Source organism: Oncorhynchus gorbuscha, linkage group LG15 (assembly GCF_021184085.1).
Source record: "Oncorhynchus gorbuscha isolate QuinsamMale2020 ecotype Even-year linkage group LG15, OgorEven_v1.0, whole genome shotgun sequence".
Taxonomy (NCBI): Eukaryota; Metazoa; Chordata; class Actinopteri; order Salmoniformes; family Salmonidae; genus Oncorhynchus; species Oncorhynchus gorbuscha.
This window is the reverse complement of record NC_060187.1, coordinates 7,255,287-7,281,767: the sequence shown is the minus strand read 5'-3', so window position 1 is coordinate 7,281,767 and position 26,481 is coordinate 7,255,287. Positions and strand designations below refer to the sequence as shown.

The 26,481-nt window shown below is 40.7% G+C and overlaps 1 protein-coding gene across 1 annotated transcript in view; it reads left to right on the top strand.

Moving 5' to 3' along the window:
- Positions 1-599: 599 nt before the first annotated feature.
- The window catches only part of lmx1a (LIM homeobox transcription factor 1, alpha), a 45,717-nt gene continuing 19,835 nt past the window's right edge, over positions 600-26,481 (top strand). Inside the window, exons 1-4 of the mRNA XM_046299823.1 lie at positions 600-764; positions 1,725-1,918; positions 2,365-2,414; positions 2,878-3,055. Coding sequence (XP_046155779.1) covers positions 2,384-2,414; positions 2,878-3,055 — 209 coding nt within the window. The 5' untranslated portion in view covers positions 600-764; positions 1,725-1,918; positions 2,365-2,383. The remainder of the gene's footprint in view (positions 765-1,724; positions 1,919-2,364; positions 2,415-2,877; positions 3,056-26,481) is intronic.

Here is a 26,481-nt window from a genome sequence, read left to right as displayed (position 1 = left end):
ATAAGGCACTTTGACTGTTAATATGCCTGCATGGAGATTTGCTCATGAAACATCCTACAAGGCAGCATCTAAATGTATCCGCTTCTGAGGCTGCTATTGAATCTTATCAAGGTCTGAGGCTGAAAGATAATCTGGTCAGCCTGTCAGGAATGGAGCTCTGTAAATGTAAATAGTATCCACAAAACATGAAGTGTCCCTTATAATTATAAGCATATCAGTTACGCAAGATAACAACTAGCATAGATAACTAGCTAGCTAGCTAACAAGACTGCCTAGCTAACTATTGTTCATCTACAACAAATCAGTCTGATATAATATCAGTGATATATGATTATAAAGTTTCCTTAATTGTGAAAGATGCTAGCCATATTACCTTTTTTCCCTTTAGCTTTCTGACTTTGTTTGAATGTGGCTCTATGGCTCGTTGTTCCTTGCATGTGATTGGCACTGGTCTTGGGGGCTGCATGCCTGGGAGACAGGCTGCCTGTCAGGCGCTGTTCAGGGCTTAAATGCCATACGCGTGTTCTCAGCTGTAGAAGCTGACAATGTGCTGTGTGTTGTATTTAAACGATAGAGGAAGGCGTCCAATATAAACGTATATCCAGTGCAAAGAACAGAGGAATGTATAAAGAACAGAATCCTCCGAATTAAGATGAACGTGGGTGAGATGTGACTGGGAAAGCTTCCGTGATCCTGGTCTCACCACCACCCGTGGGACTCCGGGATGGCTGGCAGGCGAGGTGATACACCCGGCCGGGCCACCGGTGAGCGTTGCCTCTAGGCTACCTGTCGAATTCAGGCGTTTATCTACATTTCTCCAGCTTCGTTTTTGGACGATTTTTATTGTCGATACTGAATATCGTATGCTCACATTGTAGTAGAATGAAATATGCGATCATTTCTATGTGACCCCTTTGGCCCAAGGAACAAATGTAGCTATTTTTATTTTTAACCATTATTGTTTCGTTTTCATTTCCCGAGAATAGCGATTACATGGGATGAAAATAAAAAAGAACCGGCCTAATAATGTAAATTAGCCCATAAATAACGTTTGTAAGCCTGCATCAAGATAATCAAATGGTATCCTAATTTATTAAGATAAGTTTTAGCCTAGGCTACATTTAAATGATTCAGTAGCCTTAAAACAAGAAGCAAACTGCAAGACATACGTGCCACCATGTTTTGAGAAATATTTTCCTATCGAAAAGTAGACCTGAAAGAACAATATTGAACAGCTTTAGGCTTATAGGTTCAATCTTCAATATCAAATATAATTTTAGATGACAAATGTGTCACCGTAAATGAATCAAATGTCCTGTAAAAGCATAATAAATAGGTGATGTTATAAGTAAATAGTTTTTATTTTATATTCTGTTTTGTAAAATTATCCTTTTATTCTAGTTTCACATACGCATTAGGCGTTTTATTTTTTTTAGTGAAAGTAAGTCATGTATAGTCTTTAAGCTTTTTGAGGTGTGCTGGTATTAACTTCGTATAACATACTGCTGTGAGGAACTTGCCAGGGTGCGCATGGAGTCTGAGACGGAGATGGGGGTAGAAGGAAAAGTGATGGAGAGAGAGCGAACACTAACACTGTGTAGGTGCTTTCTTAAACGCATCTCTCTCTCTCTCTCTCTCTCTCTCTGTCTGTCTTTCTGTCTCTCTCTCTCTGTCCCCCTCTCTCTCTCTGTCTGTCTTTCTGTCTCTCTGTCTCGGACTAATAGATGAATTGATAGATACATGCTCAATAACGAGGAGCAGCACTAAGAAGAGGAATTGGAAACGCTCGAGTCGGCTGGGAAAGTTTTCTCCGGTCTTCTTCATCCAACTCGACCAGGGCATCAATCCAGAAGAGATTAGAATGGAATATATCAGAAAATAGATTCTAAAATATCGACATAAACAGAAGAACATCCTGGTAATGTAAAATGTTTTATTTGTATTTAACCTATTTGATTTCTATTTCCGGGTATATTCCAGTTTTCATATACAGTCGATACACACCGTTCACATTGGTTTACATATATATTTATATTTCGGACACACTGATTTGCTCGTTTTTGCCATTGCTCATTCTTATAGGTCTTCATTTCTTGTTCATAACGTTTGGATTATGTGTGTATTATATTGCTAGATATTGCTGCATTGTTGAAGCTGGAAATATAACAATTTCACAGCGCTTGAGATAACATCTGCAAGACTGTGTACCAATAGGCCTAAACGTTGATTTGATTTGAGTTCGACCTATGAACTCAACAGCGATTTTTATTTATTTTATTAAATAAAACTCAATCACTGATTGACATCTCAAGAATGATATATATATATAATTCCACAAGGCTGACCATTATTTTCCCCTCGCAGAACTTTGTTGAATGAAACTATGGGGGAAGGATATCCTGCATCTGTACTTGGTGAGTATAGGCAATTACGGAATGGAATATGCTTTAATAACAAAAAAACTAGCAATAACAAAAATCACTTTAAAAACATTGCATGTATGACTTTTAAATACGTTTTTTTTTTGTTAAAATCGACTTATTAAAAACGACTTGTTAAAATAGACTGCAATTATCACGTCCATAAAATATTTTTGCAGCAAAGTTGTGACGCATATATATTTTTACAGCCGGTCACTGTAGATAACATTTATATGTTCAATGATTAAATAACGTATTTGTTGAGCCTAATATGTATTCTATCCTAGAAAATTGTGAGTCAACATTTATATTGCAATTGATTAAATATATAATGCTTTAGGTTTTAGGCTTTTAAAATAATTACTGATTCAATACTACACATATTTCGATATAAGAAACATCAGGATTTTATGTTGGACTAATTATCCAAACGTTATTGTCTTATTTTCTGGGGTAGATTTGACACCGACCGTGTGTGTGGGATGCCACCGCCTCATCCATGACAAGTACCTGCTTAGCGTCATTGATGGCCTATGGCATGAGCAATGCGTCCGGTGCGTGGCGTGTGGCGATCCGCTCAAGAACACTTGCTTTCTCCGGGACCAGAAACTTTACTGCAAGCGCGACTATGCCAAGTAAGTGTTGGTTTAGATTTAATCACCGTGCGGGGAAAGGTTGATATCTCATCATGATTGAAAAGTGTATCTTTTTTTAAATCTGGAGTATGGCATGGCCCTAGGTCTACTTGGTTTGTTCAAAACAAGTCGAATTTCCACATAGGTCTAGATAAAAAAAATAAAAAAACAATTTAGAGGAATATAATTGTAACTTTGTTTTATTGCCATTTTTTGTTTGGCATTTGTTTCCATAATATAACATGATCACATAGACTACTTCTCCTTTAACAAACCAATCCCATTTTTGCTTTGAACACCGATGTTCTTCAATAGTTTATGTGGCCTCTAATGGATGTCTTCCCAGGTCCGTAGGAATGTGTTGAAACTAGAAATAGAGCTTGGGGGATAGGGACCGGGCAGGGGATTCCACCCCCTAAAGACAGTCTCTTATCGCTATTGTTCTCTTAGGAGCCAGTAGCCCAGTGAGGTGGGTGAGGGGTTAGGGATGTGGAGGGGTGAGGAGGGGTGTGGAGGGTGAGGAGGGGTGAGGAGGGTGAGGAGAGGTGAGGAGGGGTGTGGAGGGTGAGGAGGGGTGAGGAGGGGTGTGGAGGGTGAGGAGGGGTGAGGAGGGGTGTGGAGGGTGAGGAGGGGTGAGGAGGGTGAAAGGGTTTGAGGGTGAATGGTGAGGGGTGTGAAGGGTGTGGAGGTGTGAAGGGTGAGAAGGGTGAATGGTGTGGAGGGTGAATGGTGTGGAGGGTGAATGGTGTGGAGGGTGAATGGTAGGGGTGTGAAGTGTGTGGAGGGTTTGAGGGGGATGGGTGTGCTACTGTTCTTGTGCATTGTGGCTAAAGCATTAATTGCCAGTTACATTTATTAAATTTTTAGATAAGATCATGTCTGCAGATAGGTAGATACTGGGGATACTGAAATACATGTAAATATATAGATACTGTAAATATATCATGTAGATCGATACTGGGGATAGATACTGTAAATATATAATGTAGATCGATACTGGGGATAGATACTGTAAATATATAATGTTGATAGATAGATACTGTAAATATATAATGTAGATCGATACTGGGGATAGATACTGTAAATATATAATGTAGATAGATACTGGGGATAGATACTGTAAATATATAATGTAGATAGATAATGTAGATAGATACTGGGGATAGATACTGTAAATATATAATGTTGATAGATAATGTAGATAGATACTGGGGATAGATACTGTAAATATATAATGTTGATAGATAATGTAGATAGATACTGGGGATAGATACTGTAAATATATAATGTTGATAGATAATGTAGATAGATACTGGGGATAGATACTGTAAATATATAATGTTGATAGATAATGTAGATAGATACTGGGGATAGATACTGTAAATATATAATGTTGATAGATAATGTAGATCGATACTGGGGATAGATACTGTAAATATATAATGTAGATCGATACTGGGGATAGATACTGTAAATATATAATGTTGATAGATAATGTACATATATACTTGGGATAGATACTGTAGATATATAATGTAGATAGATACTGTAAATATATAATGTTGATAGATAATGTAGATCGATACTGGGGATAGATACTGTAAATATATAATGTTGATAGATAATGTAGATCGATACTGGGGATAGATACTGTAAATATATAATGTAGATCGATACTGGGGATAGATACTGTAAATATATAATGTTGATAGATAATGTAGATCGATACTGGGGATAGATACTGTAAATATATAATGTAGATCGATACTGGGGATAGATACTGTAAATATATAATGTTGATAGATAATGTACATATATACTTGGGATAGATACTGTAGATATATAATGTAGCTAGATAATGTAGCTGGATACTGGGGATAGATACTGTATATATATATAATGTAGATAGATACTGGGGATAGATACTGTATATATATATATAATGTAGATAGATACTGGGGATAGATACTGTAGATATATAATGTAGATAGATACTGGGGATAGATACGGTAGATATATAATGTAGCTAGATAATGTAGATAGATACTGGGTATAGATACTGTAGATATATAATGTAGATAGATAATGGGTATAGATACTGTAGATATATAATGTAGAAATGTAGATAGATACTGGGTATAGATAATGTAGATAGATCATGTAGATAGATCATGTAGATAGATACTGTGTATAGATACTGTAGATATATAATGTAGATAGATACTGGGTATAGATAATGTAGATAGATAATGTAGATAGATCATGTAGATAGATACTGGGTATAGATACTGTAGATATATAATGTAGATAGATACTGGGGATAGATACTGTAAATATATAATGTAGAAATGTAGATAGATACTGGGTATAGATAATGTAGATAGATCATGTAGATAGATACTGGGTATAGATACGGTAGATATATAATGTAGATAGATACTGGGGATAGATACTGTAGATATATAATGTAGATAGATACTGGGGATAGATACTGTAGATATATAATGTAGATAGATACTGGGTATAGATACGGTAGATATATAATGTAGATAGATACTGGGTATAGATACGGTAGATATATAATGTAGATAGATACTGTAGATATATAATGTAGATAGATCATGTAGATAGATACTGTAGATATATAATGTAGATAGATCATGTAGATAGATACTGTAGATATATAATGTAGATAGATCATGTAGATAGATACTGTGTATAGATACTGTAGATATATAATGTAGATAGATAATGTAGATAGATACTGTAGATATATAATGTAGATAGATACTGGGGATAGATACTGTAGATATATAATGTAGATAGATACTGTAGATATATAATGTAGATTGATACTGTGGATAGATACTGTAGATATATAATGTAGATAGATACTGGGGATAGATACTGTAGATATATAATGTAGATAGATACTGTGGATAGATACTGTAGATATATAATGTAGATAGATACTGTGTATAGATACTGTAGATATATAATGTAGATAGATACTGTGTATAGATACTGTAGATATATAATGTAGATAGATACTGTGTATAGATACTGTAGATATATAATGTAGATAGATAATGGGGATAGATACTGTAGATATATCATGTAGCTAGATAATGTAGATAGATACTGGGTATAGATACTGTAGATATATAATGTAGATAGATACTGGGTATAGATACTGTAGATATATAATGTAGATAGATACTGGGTATAGATACTGTAGATATATAATGTAGATAGATACTGGGTATAGATACTGTAGATATATAATGTAGATAGATACTGGGTATAGATACTGTAGATATATAATGTAGATAGATAATGTAGATAGATACTGTAGATAGATAATGTAGCTCTGGATAAGAGCGTCTGCTAAATGACTTAAATGTAAATGTAATGTAATGTAGATAGATACTTGGGATAGATACTGTAAATATATAATGTAGAAATGTAGATAGATACTGGGTATAGATAATGTAGATAGATCATGTAGATAGATACTGTAGATATATAATGTAGATAGATACTGGGGATAGATACTGTAAATATATAATGTAGAAATGTAGATAGATACTGGGTATAGATAATGTAGATAGATCATGTAGATAGATACTGGGTATAGATACGGTAGATAGATAATGTAGATAGATACTTGGGATAGATACTGTAGATAGATCATGTAGATATATAATGTAGATCGATACTGGGTATAGATACTGTAGATATATAATGTAGATAGATACTGGGGATAGATACTGTAGATAGATCATGTAGATATATAATGTAGATCGATACTGGGTATAGATACTGTAGATATATAATGTAGATTGATACTGGGGATAGATACTGTAGATAGATCATGTAGATAGATCATGTAGATAGATACTGGGTATAGATACTGTAGATATATAATGTAGATAAATACTGGGTATAGATAATGTATATAGATCATGTAGATAGATACTGGGTATAGATACGGTAGATATATAATGTAGATAGATACTGTGGATAGATACTGTAGATATATAATGTAGATAGATACTGGGGATAGATACGGTAGATATATAATGTAGATAGATACTGGGGATAGATACTGTAGATAGATCATGTAGATAGATCATGTAGATAGATACTGGGTATAGATACTGTAGATATATAATGTAGATAGATACTGGGTATAGATACGGTAGATATATAATGTAGATTGATACTGGGGATAGATACTGTAGATAGATCATGTAGATAGATCATGTAGATAGATACTTGGGATAGATACTGTAGATATATAATGTAGATTGATACTGTGTATAGATACTGTAGATATATAATGTAGAAATGTAGATAGATACTGGGTATAGATACTGTAGATATATCATGTAGATAGATACTGGGTATAGATACTGTAGATATATAATGTAGATAGATACTGGGTATAGATACTGTAGATATATAATGTAGATAGATACTGGGTATAGATACTGTAGATATATAATGTAGATAGATACTGTGTATAGATACTGTAGATATATAATGTAGATTGATACTGTGTATAGATACTGTAGATATATAATGTAGAAATGTAGATAGATACTGGGTATAGATACTGTAGATATATCATGTAGATAGATACTGGGTATAGATACTGTAGATATATAATGTAGATAGATACTGTGTATAGATACTGTAGATATATAATGTAGATAGATACTGGGTATAGATACTGTAGATATATAATGTAGATAGATACTGGGTATAGATACGGTAGATATATAATGTAGATAGATACTGTGTATAGATACTGTAGATATATAATGTAGATTGATACTGTGTATAGATACTGTAGATATATAATGTAGAAATGTAGATAGATACTGGGTATAGATACTGTAGATATATAATGTAGATAGATACTGGGTATAGTTACTGTAGATATATAATGTAGATAGATACTGGATATAGATACTGTAGATATATAATGTAGCTAGATAATGTAGATAGATACTTGGGATAGATACTGTAGATATATAATGTAGCTAGATAATGTAGGTAGATACTGGGTATAGATACTGTAGATATATAATGTAGCTAGATAATGTAGATAGATACTGGGTATAGATACTGTAGATATATAATGTAGATAGATACTGGGTATAGATACTGTAGATATATAATGTAGATAGATACTGGGTATAGATACTGTAGATATATAATGTAGATAGATACTGGGTATAGATACTGTAGATATATAATGTAGCTAGATAATGTAGATAGATACTTGGGATAGATACTGTAGATATATAATGTAGCTAGATAATGTAGATAGATACTGGGTATAGATACTGTCACATAAGAGAATGTTTGCAATTCCATGTCAGTATAGGAACAAACCCAGTTTCACTCACTTAGACTCCGTGTCCATAGATAAGAACAGGGGAATGTGAAATTATAAGAGTTCAGTATAGCAGAAATTCAATACAGCTGCACCTGGAGCCACGATGGCACCTGTCAGGCCCACTGCACTCTGTACACCCACCACGCTTTCACAACCTGCCTGCATCCCAAGCTTTGTCCTTGACATGTCGGAGTGTGTGTCGGAGTGTGTGTCGGAGTGTGCGTCGGAATGCGTGTCGGAGTGTGCGTCGGAGTGCGTGTCGTAGTGTGTGTGTGCCAATAAACATTTGGGAAGAGGTTTGGAGAAATGTTTAATTTCACGGATGACATTTCTTTAGTCTATTTGTGGTGTGTCAGGGTCTTCTCTCTCTGTGTTTACTACTGTATGTCATGGTGTTCACTCTCTGTGTTACTACTGTATGTCAGGGTCTTCTCTCTCTGTGTTACTACTGTATGTCAGGGTCTTCTCTCTCTGTGTTGCTACTGTATGTCAGGGTCTTCTCTCTCTGTGTTACTACTGTATGTCAGGGTCTTCTCTCTCTGTGTTACTACTGTATGTCAGGGTCTTCTCTCTCTGTGTTGCTACTGTATGTCAGGGTCTTCTCTCTGTGTGTTACTACTGTATGTCAGGGTCTTCTCTCTCTGTGTTACTACTGTATGTCAGGGTCTTCTCTCTCTGTGTTGCTACTGTATGTCAGGGTCTTCTCTCTCTGTGTTGCTACTGTATGTCAGGGTCTTCTCTCTCTGTGTTGCTACTGTATGTCAGGGTCTTCTCTCTCTGTGTTGCTACTGTATGTCAGGGTCTTCTCTCTCTGTGTTGCTACTGTATGTCAGGGTCTTCTCTCTCTGTGTTACTACTGTATGTCAGGGTCTTCTCTCTCTGTGTTGCTACTGTATGTCAGGGTCACTGTATGGGTCTTCTCTCTCTGTGTTGCTACTGTATGTCAGGGTCTTCTCTCTCTGTGTTGCTACTGTATGTCAGGGTCTTCTCTCTCTGTGTTGCTACTGTATGTCAGGGTCTTCTCTCTCTGTGTTGCTACTGTATGTCAGGGTCTTCTCTCTCTGTGTTGCTACTGTATGTCACTTCTCTCTCTGTGTTGCTACTGTATGTCAGGGTCTTCTCTCTCTGTGTTGCTACTGTATGTCAGGGTCTTCTCTCTCTGTGTTACTACTGTATGTCAGGGTCTTCTCTCTCTGTGTTACTACTGTATGTGTGTTACTACTGTATGTCAGGGTCTTCTCTCTCTGTGTTACTACTGTATGTCAGGGTCTTCTCTCTCTGTGTTACTACTGTATGTCAGGGTCTTCTCTCTGTATGTCAGGGTCTTCTCTCTGTGTTACTACTGTATGTCAGGGTCTTCTCTCTCTGTGTTGCTACTGTATGTCAGGGTCTTCTCTCTCTGTGTTGCTACTGTATGTCAGGGTCTTCTCTCTGTTTGCTACTGTATGTCAGCTACTGTATGTCAGGGTCTTCTCTCTCTGTGTTGCTACTGTATGTCAGGGTCTTCTCTCTCTGTGTTGCTACTGTATGTCAGGGTCTTCTCTCTCTGTGTTGCTACTGTATGTCAGGGTCTTCTCTCTCTGTGTTACTGTATGTCAGGGTCTTCTCTCTGTGTTGCTACTGTATGTCAGGGTCTTCTCTCTCTGTGTTGCTACTGTATGTCAGGGTCTTCTCTCTCTGTGTTGCTACTGTATGTCAGGGTCTTCTCTCTCTGTGTTGCTACTGTATGTCAGGGTCTTCTCTCTCTGTGTTGCTACTGTATGTCAGGGTCTTCTCTCTCTACTGTATGTCAGGGTCTTCTCTCTGTGTTGCTACTGTATGTCAGGGTCTTCTCTCTCTGTGTTGCTACTGTATGTCAGGGTCTTCTCTCTCTGTGTTGCTACTGTATGTCAGGGTCTTCTCTCTCTGTGTTACTACTGTATGTCAGGGTCTTCTCTCTCTGTGTTACTACTGTATGTCAGGGTCTTCTCTCTCTGTGTTACTACTGTATGTCAGGGTCTTCTCTCTCTGTGTTACTACTGTATGTCAGGGTCTTCTCTCTCTGTGTTACTACTGTATGTCAGGGTCTTCTCTACTGTGTCAGGGTCTTCTCTGTGTTACTACTGTGTGTCAGGGTCTTCTCTCTCTGTGTTGCTACTGTATGTCAGGGTCTTCTCTCTCTGTGTTGCTACTGTATGTCAGGGTCTTCTCTCTCTGTGTTGCTACTGTATGTCAGGGTCTTCTCTCTCTGTGTTGCTACTGTATGTCAGGGTCTTCTCTCTCTGTGTTGCTACTGTATGTCAGGGTCTTCTCTCTCTGTGTTACTACTGTATGTCAGGGTCTTCTCTCTGTGTTGCTACTGTATGTCAGGGTCTTCTCTCTCTCTGTGTTGCTACTGTATGTCAGGGTCTTCTCTCTCTGTGTTGCTACTGTATGTCAGGGTCTTCTCTCTCTGTGTTGCTACTGTATGTCAGGGTCTTCTCTCTCTGTGTTGCTACTGTATGTCAGGGTCTTCTCTCTCTGTGTTGCTACTGTATGTCAGGGTCTTCTCTCTCTGTGTTACTACTGTATGTCAGGGTCTTCTCTCTCTGTGTTGCTACTGTATGTCAGGGTCTTCTCTCTCTGTGTTGCTACTGTATGTCAGGGTCTTCTCTCTCTGTGTTACTACTGTATGTCAGGGTCTTCTCTCTCTGTGTTACTACTGTATGTCAGGGTCTTCTCTCTCTGTGTTACTACTGTATGTCAGGGTCTTCTCTCTCTGTGTTACTACTGTATGTCAGGGTCTTCTCTCTCTGTGTTGCTACTGTATGTCAGGGTCTTCTCTCTCTGTGTTACTACTGTATGTCAGGGTCTTCTCTCTCTGTGTTGCTACTGTATGTCAGGGTCTTTGTGGAGCTGTGTCGCTGCAGTAGGTCTATGTGTGTAGAATAACAGAGGCACTCAAACCATCAAAAGGAAATAAACCAAGGAGGCGAAGATGCAAAAATATATTTCATTTAATCAATGCTTGAAATAATAACAAAAAGTTCATGCTAAATAGTTCTGAATAAAAAAAGGAGAATGTGGATAGATACTGTAGATAGTTACTGTAGATAGGCACTGGGTTTGAAAATAGGCCTTGAAATACATCCACAGGTTCACCTCCAATTGACTCAAATGATGTCAATTAGCCTATCAGAAGCTTCTAAAGTCATGACATCATTTCTTGGAATTTTCCAAGCTGTTTAAAGGCACAGTCAACTTAGTGTATGTAAACTTCTGACCCACTGGAATTGTGATGCAGTGAATTATAAGTGAAATCATCTGTCTGTGCACAAAGTAGATGTCCTAACCAACTTGCCAAAACTATAGTTTGTTAACAAGAAATTGGTGGAGTGGTTGAAAAACTAGTTTTAATGACGCCAACCTAAGTGGATGTAAACTTCTGACTTCAACTGTAGATACTATAGATCGATAATGTAGAGAGGTAATGTAGATAGATAATGTAGATAGATACTATAGATATATAATGTAGATAGTTACTGTAGATAAATACAGTAGATAGATACTGGGGATAGATACTGTAGATATATAATGTAGATAGATAATGTAGATAGATACTATAGATAGATAATGTAGCTAGATAACGTAGATAGTTACTGTAGATAAATACAGTAGATAGATACTGTAGATACATAATGTAGATAGATAATGTAGATAGATACTATAGATAGATAATGTAGCTAGATAATGTAGATAGTTACTGTAGATAAATACAGTAGATAGATACTGTAGATACATCATGTAGATAGATAATGTAGATAGATACTATAGATAGATAATGTAGCTAGATAATGTAGATAGTTACTGTAGATAAATACAGTAGATAGATACTGGGGATAGATACTGTAGATACATAATGTAGATAGATAATGTAGATAGATACTATAGATAGATAATGTAGCTAGATAATGTAGATAGTTACTGTAGATAAATACAGTATATAGATACTGGGGATAGATACTGTAGATATATAATGTAGATAGATAATGTAGATAGATACTATAGATAGATAATGTAGCTAGATAATGTAGATAGTTACTGTAGATAAATACAGTAGATAGATACTGGGGATAGATACTGTAGATATATAATGTAGATAGATAATGTAGATAGATACTATAGATAGATAATGTAGCTAGATAATGTAGATAGTTACTGTAGATAAATACAGTAGATAGATACTGGGGATAGATACTGCAGATACATAATGTAGATAGATACTATAGATAGATAATGTAGCTAGATAATGTAGATAGTTACTGTAGATAAATACAGTAGATACTGGGGATATATGCAGAATGTATGTGTTTGTATGAAAGGGAGTGTCCAGGGAACTTGGCACGGGAGTCGCAGCTCTTGGACAACAAGGTGACTGCAGGAGGAAGGGGCAGCATGGGCCCTGGAATGTGAGAGGAGAACACACACACACACACACACACACACACACAGACACACACACACACACACACACACAGACAGCGATCTGGGGTAGAGCTCAACTGACACATTGTCAAAATGTGTTAAATGATCAAAACCCATCGGTGTGGCAACGGCAAGCTGGGGACAACATATGGCCCATTCAAAAGCGTCACTTACACAAACCTCCCCTCCCTAAATTCCTCCCAAAACACACACACACACACACGCACGCACACGCACGCACGCACGCACGCACGCACGCACGCACACACACACACACACACACACACACACACACACACACACACACACACACACGCACGCACGCGCACACACACACACACACACACAAACTATATCTCACACCTAAACTAGAGCCAAGGCCAAACAGAGGCAGCGTACATTATTTCTGAACAATTTAGTGACGGCCTCTCTGCCAAGCGACGAGACTGGAAACATCACACTCATTTACTCCTTCTCAGTGACAGTGCATTGAAATTAAATCCCCTTGCAGTGTTGGCTATGGCTCTGGTTGGTGCTATTGGCTGGTACTCTGAAGGCTAACGCACCAACACATCCCATATACTGATCAAGCTGTGATCTCTTTGCTGTTTGGGATGTTTCCTGAGCCATAAAGATCCTTAAAAAAAAGGACCACAGAGTTTAATGACAACAGAAAGACAGTTGGCATGTACAGAAAGGGCTAGGGAGAGGGAGAGAGAGGGAGGTAGAGAGAGGGAGGTAAGAGGGAGGAGAGAGGGAGGTAGAGAGAGGGAGGTAAGAGGGAGGAGAGAGGGAGGTAGAGAGAGGGAGGTGAGAGGGAGGAGAGAGGGAGGAGAGAGGGAGGTAGAGAGAGGGAGGTAAGAGGGAGGAGAGAGGGAGGTAGAGAGAGGGAGGAGAGAGGGAGGTGGAGAGAGGGAGGTGAGAGGGAGGAGAGAGGGAGGTAGAGAGAGGGAGGAGAGAGGGAGGAGAGAGGGAGGTAGAGAGAGGGAACAGTAAAGAGCCATATGTTGGTGGGGAAAAGGGATTCTGACAGGAGAGGCGATGGGTTTAGGGTGTGAAATCTTTTAGGGACGGTGCCCACTATGAGGGGGCCATTCCTTGCGTTGGCATCTGGATAGCCCCGTGCCCAGGTGCCTAGGTGCCCAATGGGATGACGCCCATTCGACCGTGAGATATCTGACCTGACCAATTAGCAGGGGGCCTCATGCCAAGCACCGCCCCCACGGCTCTGTCTCGACCAAGAAGCTGAATCTATTTCACCAGAGAAAACATCCAATCAACTCTGTCTTAGTGTCTGTACCCACGTCATACTCTTTTTGTCCAGACAGCATCAGATACATGGGCTACACATACTGGGACAGAGGGGCGCTGTTTCCCTGTCCAGACAGCATCAGATACATGGGCTACACATACTGGGACAGAGGGGCTCTGTTTCCCTGTCCAGACAGCATCAGATACATGGGCTACACATACTGGGACAGAGGGGCTCTGTTTCCCTGTCCAGACAACATCAGATACATGGGCTACACATACTGGGACAGAGGGGCTCTGTTTCCCTGTCCAGACAACATCAGATACATGGGCTACACATACTGGGACAGAGGGGCGCTGTTTCCCTGTCCAGACAGCATCAGATACATGGGCTACACATACTGGGACAGAGATGTGCTGTTTCCCTGTCCAGACAGCATCAGATACATGGGCTACACATACTGGGACAGAGGGGCGCTGTTTTGCTGGCTTGGATGCTTTCTCCGGTGAGATTGATGAGTTGCTATAAATTATCAATATATTCAGATACAACCTATCAGATCTCAGAATTTCTGGGGCAGCAACTAGGCTACTGGCCCGGGCCAGGGTTCTGCTACACATCATTGTCCCTGGGCCGGGCCAGGGTTCTGCTACACATCATTGTCCCTGGGCCGGGTCAGGGTTCTGATACACATCATTGTCCCTGGGCCGGGTCAGGGTTCTGATACACATCATTGTCCCTGGGCCGGGTCAGGGTTCTAATACACATCATTGTCCCTGGGCCGGGCCAGGGTTCTGCTACACATCATTGTCCCTGGGCCAGTCCAGGGTTGTGATACACATCATTGTCCCTGGGCCGGGCCAGGGTTCTGATACACATCATTGTCCCTGGTCCAACACTGTAGTTTCTGTCTGGGTCTCATCCCACCTCACCGACTGTTCTCCTATTTATTGTAATGCATACCAACCAGAACCTTGGCCTACTTGGAACTGAATGATGATGACGTGGGTTGTTTTGAACTGAATCAGGTCAAGAAGTAGCCTGATTTTCACTGTCTGCTGATGATCTGAAGACAACATCACTAATCAAAGCTGAAGAGTCAGTTGACATGGGCAGTGAGAGTTGTGACTGGTGATACAGATGAATGACAGATAATTGATTGTACTTACAGAAAACGTTTATAGCCTAGTTAACCTGTATATAATCTGATAGATGGCCTGATAGATTAGGTTGGGTGTATAGTAGAGTACAGTTCAGTTAGCAGGTAGATTAGGTTGGGTGTACAGTAGAGTACAGTTAGCAGGTAGATTAGGTTGGGTGTATAGTAGAGTACAGTTCAGTTAGCAGGTAGATTAGGTTGGGTGTACAGTAGAGTACAGTTAGCAGGTAGATTAGGTTGGGTGTATAGTAGAGTACAGTTCAGTTAGCAGGTAGATTAGGTTGGGTGTACAGTAGAGTACAGTTAGCAGGTAGATTAGGTTGGGTGTATAGTAGAGTACAGTTCAGTTAGCAGGTAGATTAGGTTGGGTGTACAGTAGAGTACAGTTAGCAGGTAGATTAGGTTGGGTGTACAGTAGAGTACAGTTAGCAGGTAGATTAGGTTGGGTGTACAGTAGAGTACAGTTAGCAGGTAGATTAGGTTGGGTGTACAGTAGAGTACAGTTAGCAGGTAGATTAGGTTGGGTGTACAGTAGAGTACAGTTAGCAGGTAGATTAGGTTGGGTGTACAGTAGAGTACAGTTAGCAGGTAGATTAGGTTGGGTGTATAGTAGAGTACAGTTCAGTTAGCAGGTAGATTAGGTTGGGTGTACAGTAGAGTACAGTTAGCAGGTAGATTAGGTTGGGTGTACAGTAGAGTACAGTTAGCAGGTAGATTAGGTTGGGTGTACAGTAGAGTTCAGTTAGCAGGTAGATTAGGTTGGGTGTATAGTAGAGTACAGTTCAGTTAGCAGGTAGATTAGGTTGGGTGTACAGTAGAGTACAGTTAGCAGGTAGATTAGGTTGGGTGTACAGTAGAGTACAGTTAGCAGGTAGATTAGGTTGGGTGTACAGTAGAGTACAGTTAGCAGGTAGATTAGGTTGGGTGTACAGTAGAGTACAGTTAGCAGGTAGATTAGGTTGGGTGTACAGTAGAGTACAGTTCAGTTAGCAGGTAGATTAGGTTGGGTGTACAGTAGAGTACAGTTAGCAGGTAGATTAGGTTGGGTGTACAGTAGAGTACAGTTAGCAGGTAGATTAGGTTGGATGTACAGTAGAGTACAGTTAGCAGGTAGATTAGGTTGGGTGTACAGTAGAGTACAGTTCAGTTAGCAGGTAGATTAGGTTGGGTGTACAGTAGAGTACAGTTCAGTTAGCAGGTAGATTAGGTTGGGTGTACAGTAGAGTTCAGTTAGCAGGTAGATTAGGTTGGGTGTATAGTAGAGTTCAGTTAGCAGGTAGATTAGGTTGGGTGTACAGTAGAGTTCAGTTAGCAGGTAGATTAGGTTGGGTGTATAGTAGAGTACAGTTAAGTTAGCAGGTAGATTAGGTTGGGTGTATAGTAGAGTACAGTTCAGTTAGCAGGTAGATTAGGTTGGGTGTATAGTAGAGTACAGTTCAGTTAGCAGGTAGATTAGGTTGGGTGTACAGTAGAGTTCAGTTAGCAGGTAGATTAGGTTGGGTGTATAGTAGAGTACAGTTCAGTTAGCAGGTAGATTAGGTTGGGTGTATAGTAGAGTACAGTTCAGTTAGCAGGTAGATTAGGTTGGGTGTATAGTAGAGTACAGTTCAGTTAGCAGGTAGATTAGGTTGGGTGTATAGTAGAGTACAGTTCAGTTAGCAGGTAGATTAGGTTGGGTGTATAGTAGAGTACAGTTCAGTTAGCAGGTAGATTAGGTTGGGTGTATAGTAGAGTACAGTTCAGTTAGCAGGTAGATTAGGTTGGGTGTACAGTAGAGTTCAGTTAGCAGGTAGATTAGGTTGGGTGTACAGTAGAGTTCAGTTAGCAGGTAGATTAGGTTGCGTGTACAGTAGAGTTCAGTTAGCAGGTAGATTAGGTTGGGTGTACAGTAGAATTCAGTTAGCAGGTAGATTAGGTTGGGTGTACAGTAGAGTTCAGTTAGCAGGTAGATTAGGTTGGGTGTACAGTAGAGTTCAGTTAGCAGGTAGATTAGGTTGGGTGTATAGTAGAGTACAGTTCAGTTAGCAGGTAGATTAGGTTGGGTGTACAGTAGAGTTCAGTTAGCAGGTAGATTAGGTTGGGTGTACAGTAGAGTTCAGTTAGCAGGTAGATTAGGTTGGGTGTACAGTAGAGTTCAGTTAGCAGGTAGATTAGGTTGGGTGTATAGTAGAGTACAGTTCAGTTAGCAGGTAGATTAGGTTGGGTGTACAGTAGAGTTCAGTTAGCAGGTAGATTAGGTTGGGTGTACAGTAGAGTTCAGTTAGCAGGTAGATTAGGTTGGGTGTACAGTAGAGTTCAGTTAGCAGGTAGATTAGGTTGGGTGTACAGTAGAGTTCAGTTAGCAGGTAGATTAGGTTGGGTGTACAGTAGAGTTCAGTTAGCAGGTAGATTAGGTTGGGTGTACAGTAGAGTTCAGTTAGCAGGTAGATTAGGTTGGGTGTACAGTAGAGTTCAGTTAGCAGGTAGATTAGGTTGGGTGTACAGTAGAGTTCAGTTAGCAGGTAGATTAGTAGTGTAGGTTGGTTTGCAGGCTGATGGTCAGACCCCAGATCTTAGTCAGATCCACTGGCTCTGTATGTGTGTGTGTGTGTGTGTGTGTGTGTGTGTGTGTGTGTGTGTGTGTGTGTGTGTGTGTGTGTGTGTGTGTGTGTGTGTGTGTGTGTGTGTGTGTGTGTGTGTGTGTGTGTGTGTGTGTGTGTGTGTGTGTGTGTGTGTGTGTGTGTCCACCGCGGTCTGGCTCCAGGTTCACCTGATACAGCAACAGGATCTGTCTGCATCATGCCTCCTTGAGGTCTGGACTAAAAGTTAGGTTCAGGAGGTAAGGCTGGGAGCGCTGGAGAACAATGGGTGGACTGAAGACTGTCTCTGTATATCTGGAACACAAGGAACAGAGTGACCTTCCCCTTGGGTTGAAACAGAGAGTGAGAGCTGCCTTGTGACTGATACACAGACAGTGGTCACAGTGCACGGCTGTAACAGCATAGAGTGGAGAGAGACAGAGAGAGAGAGAGAGAGAGAGAGAGAGAGAGAGAGAGAGAGAGAGAGAGAGAGAGAGAGAGAGAGAGAGAGAGAGAGAGAGACTACTGACTGTTCTCTCAGTAATGGGTCTTGTCACTAGTTAACGTCTCCTTGAGTGAGTACATTTACTGTGGCCGTGTTCGATTGTTCCAAGTCCTGGGGCCTCATTTATCAAATTACATATAAATTATTCTAAAATACTGGAATTTAGAATACTGGAATTTAGAATACTGGAATTTAGAATACTGGAATTTAGAATACTGGAATTTAGAATGTTCATACAGATAGAAAAAAGTGTGATTTATTAAACAACCCTACGAGTGCCATATGCACACCGATAGGAGATAACCATTGATAAATACTAATTGTTCTCAGCCTCAGTGCTCGTGCACGACCTTGGCTATTCACATTCCGAAACGCCACTAATTAACCATATATGGTCAAAATCCAATATGTAAAAGCCCGTTGTGAATATACAACACCGTACCATGAAATACAACGGGGGAACCAAAAAACACAACAAACATTTCAGAGACTGAAATAGAGGTGCCAGTGTCAGAGATTGAGTACAACCAATCAAAAGGCTTTATTCGGCTCACTCTGTTGTGCTCCCCCCCCCGGCCTTCTAGCTCTGACTAGTAGTCATAGCTACGTTACTGAGGAACATGTCGGTAGCATGAAGGTAGCCTATTGGTTAGAGCACTGGGCCAGTAACTAAAAGGTTGCTGGATCGAATCCCCTGACAAGGTAAAAAAATCTGTCGTTCTGCCTCTGAACAAGGCATTCAACCCACTGTTCCCTGGTAGGCCGTCATTGAAAATAAGAATTTGTGCTTAACTGACTTGCCTAGTTAAATAAAATAAAACTAAAAACTATCTTTAGATGAATGCACTAACTGTAAGTTGCTCTGAATAAGAGCGTCTGCTAAAATATCAAATGTTACTGTTCACTTAGCTGATTATTGCATCCAACATATTGGCTCATCGAGGGCTATGAGATGCCCGATCTGCAAGCTCTCGCTCAAAAGTGCCCATTGCCAAAAAACTGGAGTGTGGATAGCACTTGGATCTGAATGAGAGTGGCACGTGTTTGGCTTTTTTAAAGTAGGTCTTTAAATCATCGCAAAAAAAATCCTATAAGATTGTACTTTCTGCAGAACAAGGGCCCACCGGTCTCTAAAATCTCTCTGCAGTGGATCAAGTCAAGCTCATTCCATTTCCCATCATTTTTTAAAGTTATTTTTTTTTAACCTTTATTTTACTAGGCAAGTCAGTTAAGAATAGATTCTTATTTTCAATGACAGCCTAGGAACAGTGGGTTAACTGCCTGTTCAGGAGCAGAACGACAGATTTTGTACCTTGTCAACTCGGGGGTTTGAACTTGCAACCTTCCGGTTACTCGTCCAATGCTCTAACCATTAGGATACCCTGCTGCCTCTACACTCTAACCACTAGGCTACCCTGCCGCCTCTACACTCTAACCACTAGTCTACCCTGCTGCCTCTACACTCTAACCACTAGGCTACCCTGCCGCCTCTACACTCTAACCACTAGTCTACCCTGCTGCCTCTACACTCTAACCACTAGGCTACCCTGCCGCCTCTACACTCTAACCACTAGTCTACCCTGCCGCCTCTACACTCTAACCACTAGGCTACCCTGCCGCCCCTACACTCTAACTACTAGGCTACCCTGCCGCCTCTACACTTTAACTACTAGGCTACCCTGCCGCCTCTACACTCTAACCACTAGGCTACCCTGCCGCCTCTACACTCTAACCACTAGGCTACCCTGCCGCCCCTCCACTCTAACCACTAGGCTACCCTGCCGCCCCTACACTCTAACCACTAGGCTACCCTGCTGCCCCTCCACTCTAACCACTAGGCTACCCTGCCGCCCCTACACTCTAACCACTAGGCTACCCTCCGCCCCTACACTCTAACCACTAGGCTACCCTGCCGCCCCTACACTCTAACCACTAGGCTACCCTGCCGCCCCTACACTCTAACCACTAGGCTACCCTGCCGCCCCTCCACTCTAACCACTAGGCTACCCTGCCGCCCCTACACTCTAACCACTAGGCTACCCTCCGCCCCTACACTCTAACCACTAGGCTACCCTGCCGCCCCTACACTCTAACCACTAGGCTACCCTGCCGCCTCTACACTCTAACCACTAGGCTACCCTGCCGCCTCTACACTCTAACCACTAGGCTACCCTGCCGCCTCTACACTCTAACCACTAGGCTACCCTGCCGCTTCTACACTCTAACCACTAGGCTACCCTGCCGCCTCTACACCCTAACCACTAGGCTACCCTGCCACCTCTACACTCTAACCACTAGGCTACCCTGCCGCCCCTCCACTCTAACCACTAGGCTACCCTGCCGTTTCACTTTCACCTCTAATTTAACAAATGACTCGATATGGATTATTGATCGTACCAAATGCAATGATGTCAATCAGGAAATGCCTATGCTTGACAAGCAGTTCCCCCTTTTTCCACCACTTGGCCCTGTGCATACACATGGACGTGGCTGTGCGTACATTTACTCACGCTCTCAAACGTTCATATGGATAAATCTCACAATTTGTGTGGAAATGATCCAACGCATTGGTTTAAGTACAGATTGTGCCAATGCATGATTGATAAATTAATAATATAATAATATATGCCATTTAGCAGACGCTTTTATCCAAAGCGACTTACAGTCATGTGTGCATACATTCTACGTATGGGTGGTCCCGGGGATCGAACCCACTACCCTGGCGTTACAAGCGCCATGCTCTACCAACTGAGCCACAGAAGGACTATATTATTGATAAATTAGGCCCTTGGTGATTTTACAGTATTTTATGTCCAACAATTTTTTTTTTCTTGCTCGGAAAACGTGGGGGGCCAAATAAAAACCACCCGTGGGCCAAATCCGGCCCGTAGGCCGCCAGTTGGGGAACCATGCCATAGGTGCTGTCTTGACGAAAATGAGTGCACATACCAAAGACATTAAGGGTTGGCAGACAGCTTGGGTCGGTCCCCTCATGGGCTCCTTAGAATAAGCTTGACCGTTTCCCCGGCAACCCCACAGCAACACCAACAGGTCTCAGCAATGCAGGGCTTTGGGATGTTGCTGTTTACCGCCACTGTTTCCCACTGTGACATTTTAACCTCTGTGTCTGAGTGTCTCTTTTGTTTTTGTGTGAAAACATGATTCTTGGAGGTCATACTTGGGGGGTCATGTTGTTGGTTCGTAACAGTAAACAACATTCAAAGGCTCAATTCAAGGCTACCTCTTGTTCCAACAAGAACATACTGTGTAGGCAAATATCAATAGGAGATACCCAGTAAGCAAAATTACGTTGAAATGACATATTCTCCAGATGTTGTAATTAGGTTCATTTTCGGTTCTGAATTAAAGTTGAAAATAAGTATTTTCCGAATTTTGAAAATATTTTCCGGACACTGAAAATACATAATGTATGGACAATTAAAAAACATATTTTACGGATGTTGAAAAATACAGTACTAGTGAAAATTCTTCAAAGTAGCCATCCTTTTGTCTTGATGAAGCTTTGCAACACGCTTGGCATTCTCTCAACCAGCTTCACCTGGAAGGCTTTTCCAACAGTCTTGAAGGAGTTCCCACATATGCTGAGCACTTGTTGGCTGCTTTTCCTTCACTCTGCTGTCCAACTCATCCCAAACTATCCCGACCATTGAGGTCGGGTGATTGTGGAGGCCAGGTCATCTGATGCAGCACGCCATCAAATCAAATCAAAAATATATATATTTGTCACATTCGCCGAATACAACAGGTGTTGTATTCCTTACCATGAAATGCTTACTTACAAGCCCTTAAATAGAGTTAATAATATATTTACTAAATAAACAAAAGTTAAAAAAAAATCTAATCAATCATGTTAGTCGAGGTAATTTGTAAAGTGACTATGCATAGATAATAAACAGTGAGTAGCAGCGGTGGGGGGTGGGGGGTCAATGTAAATAGTCCGGATGGCCATTTGATTAGTTGAGTTGTTCAGTAGTCTTATGGCTTGTGGGTAGAAGCTGTTAAGGAGTCTTATGGCTTGTGGGTAGAAGCTGTTAAGGAGTCTTATGGCTTGTGGGTAGAAGCTGTTAAGGAGTCTTATGGCTTGTGGGTAGAAGCTGTTAAGGAGTCTTATGGCTTGTGGGTAGAAGCTGTTAAGGAGTCTTATGGCTTGTGGGTAGAAGCTGTTAAGGAGTCTTATGGCTTGTGGGTAGAAGCTGTTAAGGAGTCTTATGGCTTGGGGGTAGAAGCTGTTAAGGAGTCTTATGGCTTGGGGTAGAAGCTGTTAAGGAGTCTTATGGACCTCGACTTGGCACTCCAGTGCCGCTTGCTGTGCGGTAGCAGAGAGAACAGTCTATGACTGGGGTGACCGGAGTCTTTGACCATTTTTTGGGCCTTCCTCTGACACTGCCTAGTATATACTGTAGGTCCTGGATGACAGGAAGCTTGGCCCCAGTGATGTACTGGGCAGTGTGCACTACCCTCTGTAGCGCCTTATGGTCAGATGCCAAGTAGTTGCCATACCAGGCGGTGATGCAACTGGTCAGGATGTTCTCGATGGTGCAGCTGTAGAATGTTTTGAGGATCTGGGGACCCATGCCAAATATTTTCAGTCTCCTGAGGTGGAAAAGGTGTTGTCGTGCCCTCTTCACAACTGTCTTGGTGTGTTTGGACCGTGATAGTTTGTTGGTGATGTGGACGCCAAAAAACGTGAAACTCTCGACCCGTCACTTGAAACTCCATCACTCTCCTTCTTGGTCAAATAGCCCTGCTGGTTAAGTGTGCCTTGAACTCTACATAAATCACAGACAGTGTCACTTGCAAAGCACAACATCACACCTCCTCCATGCTTCACGGTGGGAACCACACATGCAAAGATCATCCATTCACCTACTCTGCATCTCACACGGTTGTTGGAACCAAAAATCTCAAATTTGTACTCATCAGACCAAAGGACAGATTTCCTACCGGTCTAATGTCCATTGCTCGTGTTTCTTGGCCCAAGCAAGTCTCTTCTTATTATTGGTGTCCTTTAGTAGTGGTTTCTTTGCAGAAATTCGACCATGAAGGCTTGATTCACTCAGTCTCCTCTGAACAGTTGATGCTGAGATGTGTCTGTTACTTGAACTCTGTGAAGCTTTTATTTGGGCTTTAATCTCTGAGATGGGTAACTAATGAACTTATCCTCTGCAGCAGAGGTAACTCTAGGTCTTCCTTTCCTGTGGTGGTCCTCATGAGAGCCAGTTTCATCATAGCGCTTGATGGTTTTTGCAACTGCACTTGAAGAAACTTTCAAAGTTCTTGAAATTTTCCAGATTGACTGACCTTCATGTCTTAAAGTAAGGATGGACTGTCGTTTCTCTTTGCTTATTTGAGCTGTTCTTGCCATAATATGGACTTGGTATTTTACCAAATAGGGCCATCTTCTGTATACCACCTCTACCTTGTCACAACACAACTGATTGGCTCAAATGCATTAAGAAGGAAATAAATTCCACCAATTAACTCTTAACAAGGCACACCTGTCAATTGAAATGCATTCCAGGTGACTACCTCATGAAGCTGGTTGAGAGAATGCCAAGAGTGTGCAAAGGTGTCATCAAGGCAAAGGGTGGCTACTTTGAAGAATCTCAAATGTAAAATATATTTTGATTTGTTTTATACCTTTTTGGTTACTACATGATTCCATATGTGTTATTTCATAGTTTTGATGTCTTCACTATTATTCTACAATGTAGAAAATAGTCAAAATAAAGAAAATCCCTGTAATGAGTAGGTGTGTCTAAACTTTTGACTGGTACTGTACTTGTTATTTTGGTCATTGTTTTTTGGGGGGCCAGATTTCAACTGTATATCCATTCACTTATGTCTACATGTCAATGAAGAAAGCATTATATCACATGAAATATTTTGAATTCCACTTAAAATAAGACAATGGATCTAACTGTAGATATTCACATGCACTCGTTTTAATCTATGTTTGGTTCAGATTTGGTCCCACCTTGATTTCAACTTTCACAGATGTTTGGTCTGGACTGGACATTTTAACCAATAATCGTAACCAATCACAGACATCTATGTTTGGTTCAGATTTGGTTTGATTTGATGTTGTTTTTTCTTATTTAAAGAGACAAAAACATAGCATCCACTTCCCTAGCAATGAGACAAAAAACATAGCATCCACTTCCCTAGCAAAGAGACAAAAACATAGCATCCACTTCCCTAGCAAAGAGACAAAAACATAGCATCCACTTCCCTAGCAAAGAGACAAAAACATAGCATCCACTTCCCTAGCAAAGAGACAAAAACATAGCATCCACTTCCCTAGCAAAGAGACAAAAACATAGCATCCACTTCCCTAGCAAAGAGACAAAAACATAGCATCCACTTCCCTAGCAAAGAGACAAAAACATAGCATCCACTTCCTAGCAATGAGACAAAAACATAGCATCCACTTCCCTAGCAAAGAGACAAAAACATAGCATCCACTTCCCTAGCAATGAGACAAAAACATAGCATCCACTTCCCTAGCAAAGAGACAAAAACATAGCATCCACTTCCCTAGCAAAGAGACAAAAACATAGCATCCACTTCCCTAGCAAAGAGACAAAAACATAGCATCCACTTCCCTAGCAAAGAGACAAAAACATAGCATCCACTTCCCTAGCAAAGAGACAAAAACATAGCATCCACTTCCCTAGCAATGAGACAAAAACATAGCATCCACTTCCCTAGCAAAGAGACAAAAACATAGCATCCACTTCCCTAGCAATGAGACAAAAAACATAGCATCCACTTCCCTAGCAAAGAGACAAAAACATAGCATCCACTTCCCTAGCAAAGAGACAAAAACATAGCATCCACTTCCCTAGCAATGAGACAAAAACATAGCATCCACTTCCCTAGCAAAGAGACAAAAACATAGCATCCACTTCCCTAGCAATGAGACAAAAAACATAGCATCCACTTCCCTAGCAAAGAGACAAAAACATAGCATCCACTTCCCTAGCAAAGAGACAAAAACATAGCATCCACTTCCCTAGCAAAGAGACAAAAACATAGCATCCACTTCCCTAGCAAAGAGACAAAAACATAGCATCCACTTCCCTAGCAAAGAGACAAAAAACATAGCATCCACTACCCTAGCAAAGAGACAAAAACATAGCATCCACTTCCCTAGCAAAGAGACAAAAACATAGCATCCACTTCCCTAGCAAAGAGACAAAAACATAGCATCCACTTCCCTAGCAAAGAGACAAATAGCATCCACTTCCCTAGCAAAGAGACAAAAAACATAGCATCCACTTCCCTAGCAAAGAGACAAAAACATAGCATCCACTTCCCTAGCAAAGAGACAAAAACATAGCATCCACTTCCCTAGCAAAGAGACAAAAACATAGCATCCACTTCCCTAGCAAAGAGACAAAAACATAGCATCCACTTCCCTAGCAAAGAGACAAAAACATAGCATCCACTTCCCTAGCAAAGAGACAAAAACATAGCATCCACTTCCCTAGCAAAGAGACAAAAACATAGCATCCACTTCCCTAGCAAAGAGACAAAAACATAGCATCCACTTCCCTAGCAAAGAGACAAAAACATAGCATCCACTTCCCTAGCAAAGAGACAAAAACATAGCATCCACTTCACTAGCAAAGAGACAAAAACATAGCATCCACTTCCCTAGCAAAGAGACAAAAACATAGCATCCACTTCCCTAGCAAAGAGACAAAAAACATAGCATCCACTTCCCTAGCAAAGAGACAAAAACATAGCATCCACTTCCCTAGCAAAGAGACAAAAACATAGCATCCACTTCCCTAGCAAAGAGACAAAAACATAGCATCCACTTCCCTAGCAAAGAGACAAATAGCATCCACTTCCCTAGCAAAGAGACAAAAAACATAGCATCCACTTCCCTAGCAAAGAGACAAAAACATAGCATCCACTTCCCTAGCAAAGAGACAAAAACATAGCATCCACTTCCCTAGCAAAGAGACAAAAACATAGCATCCACTTCCCTAGCAAAGAGACAAAAAACATAGCATCCACTTCCCTAGCAAAGAGACAAAAACATAGCATCCACTTCCCTAGCAAAGAGACAA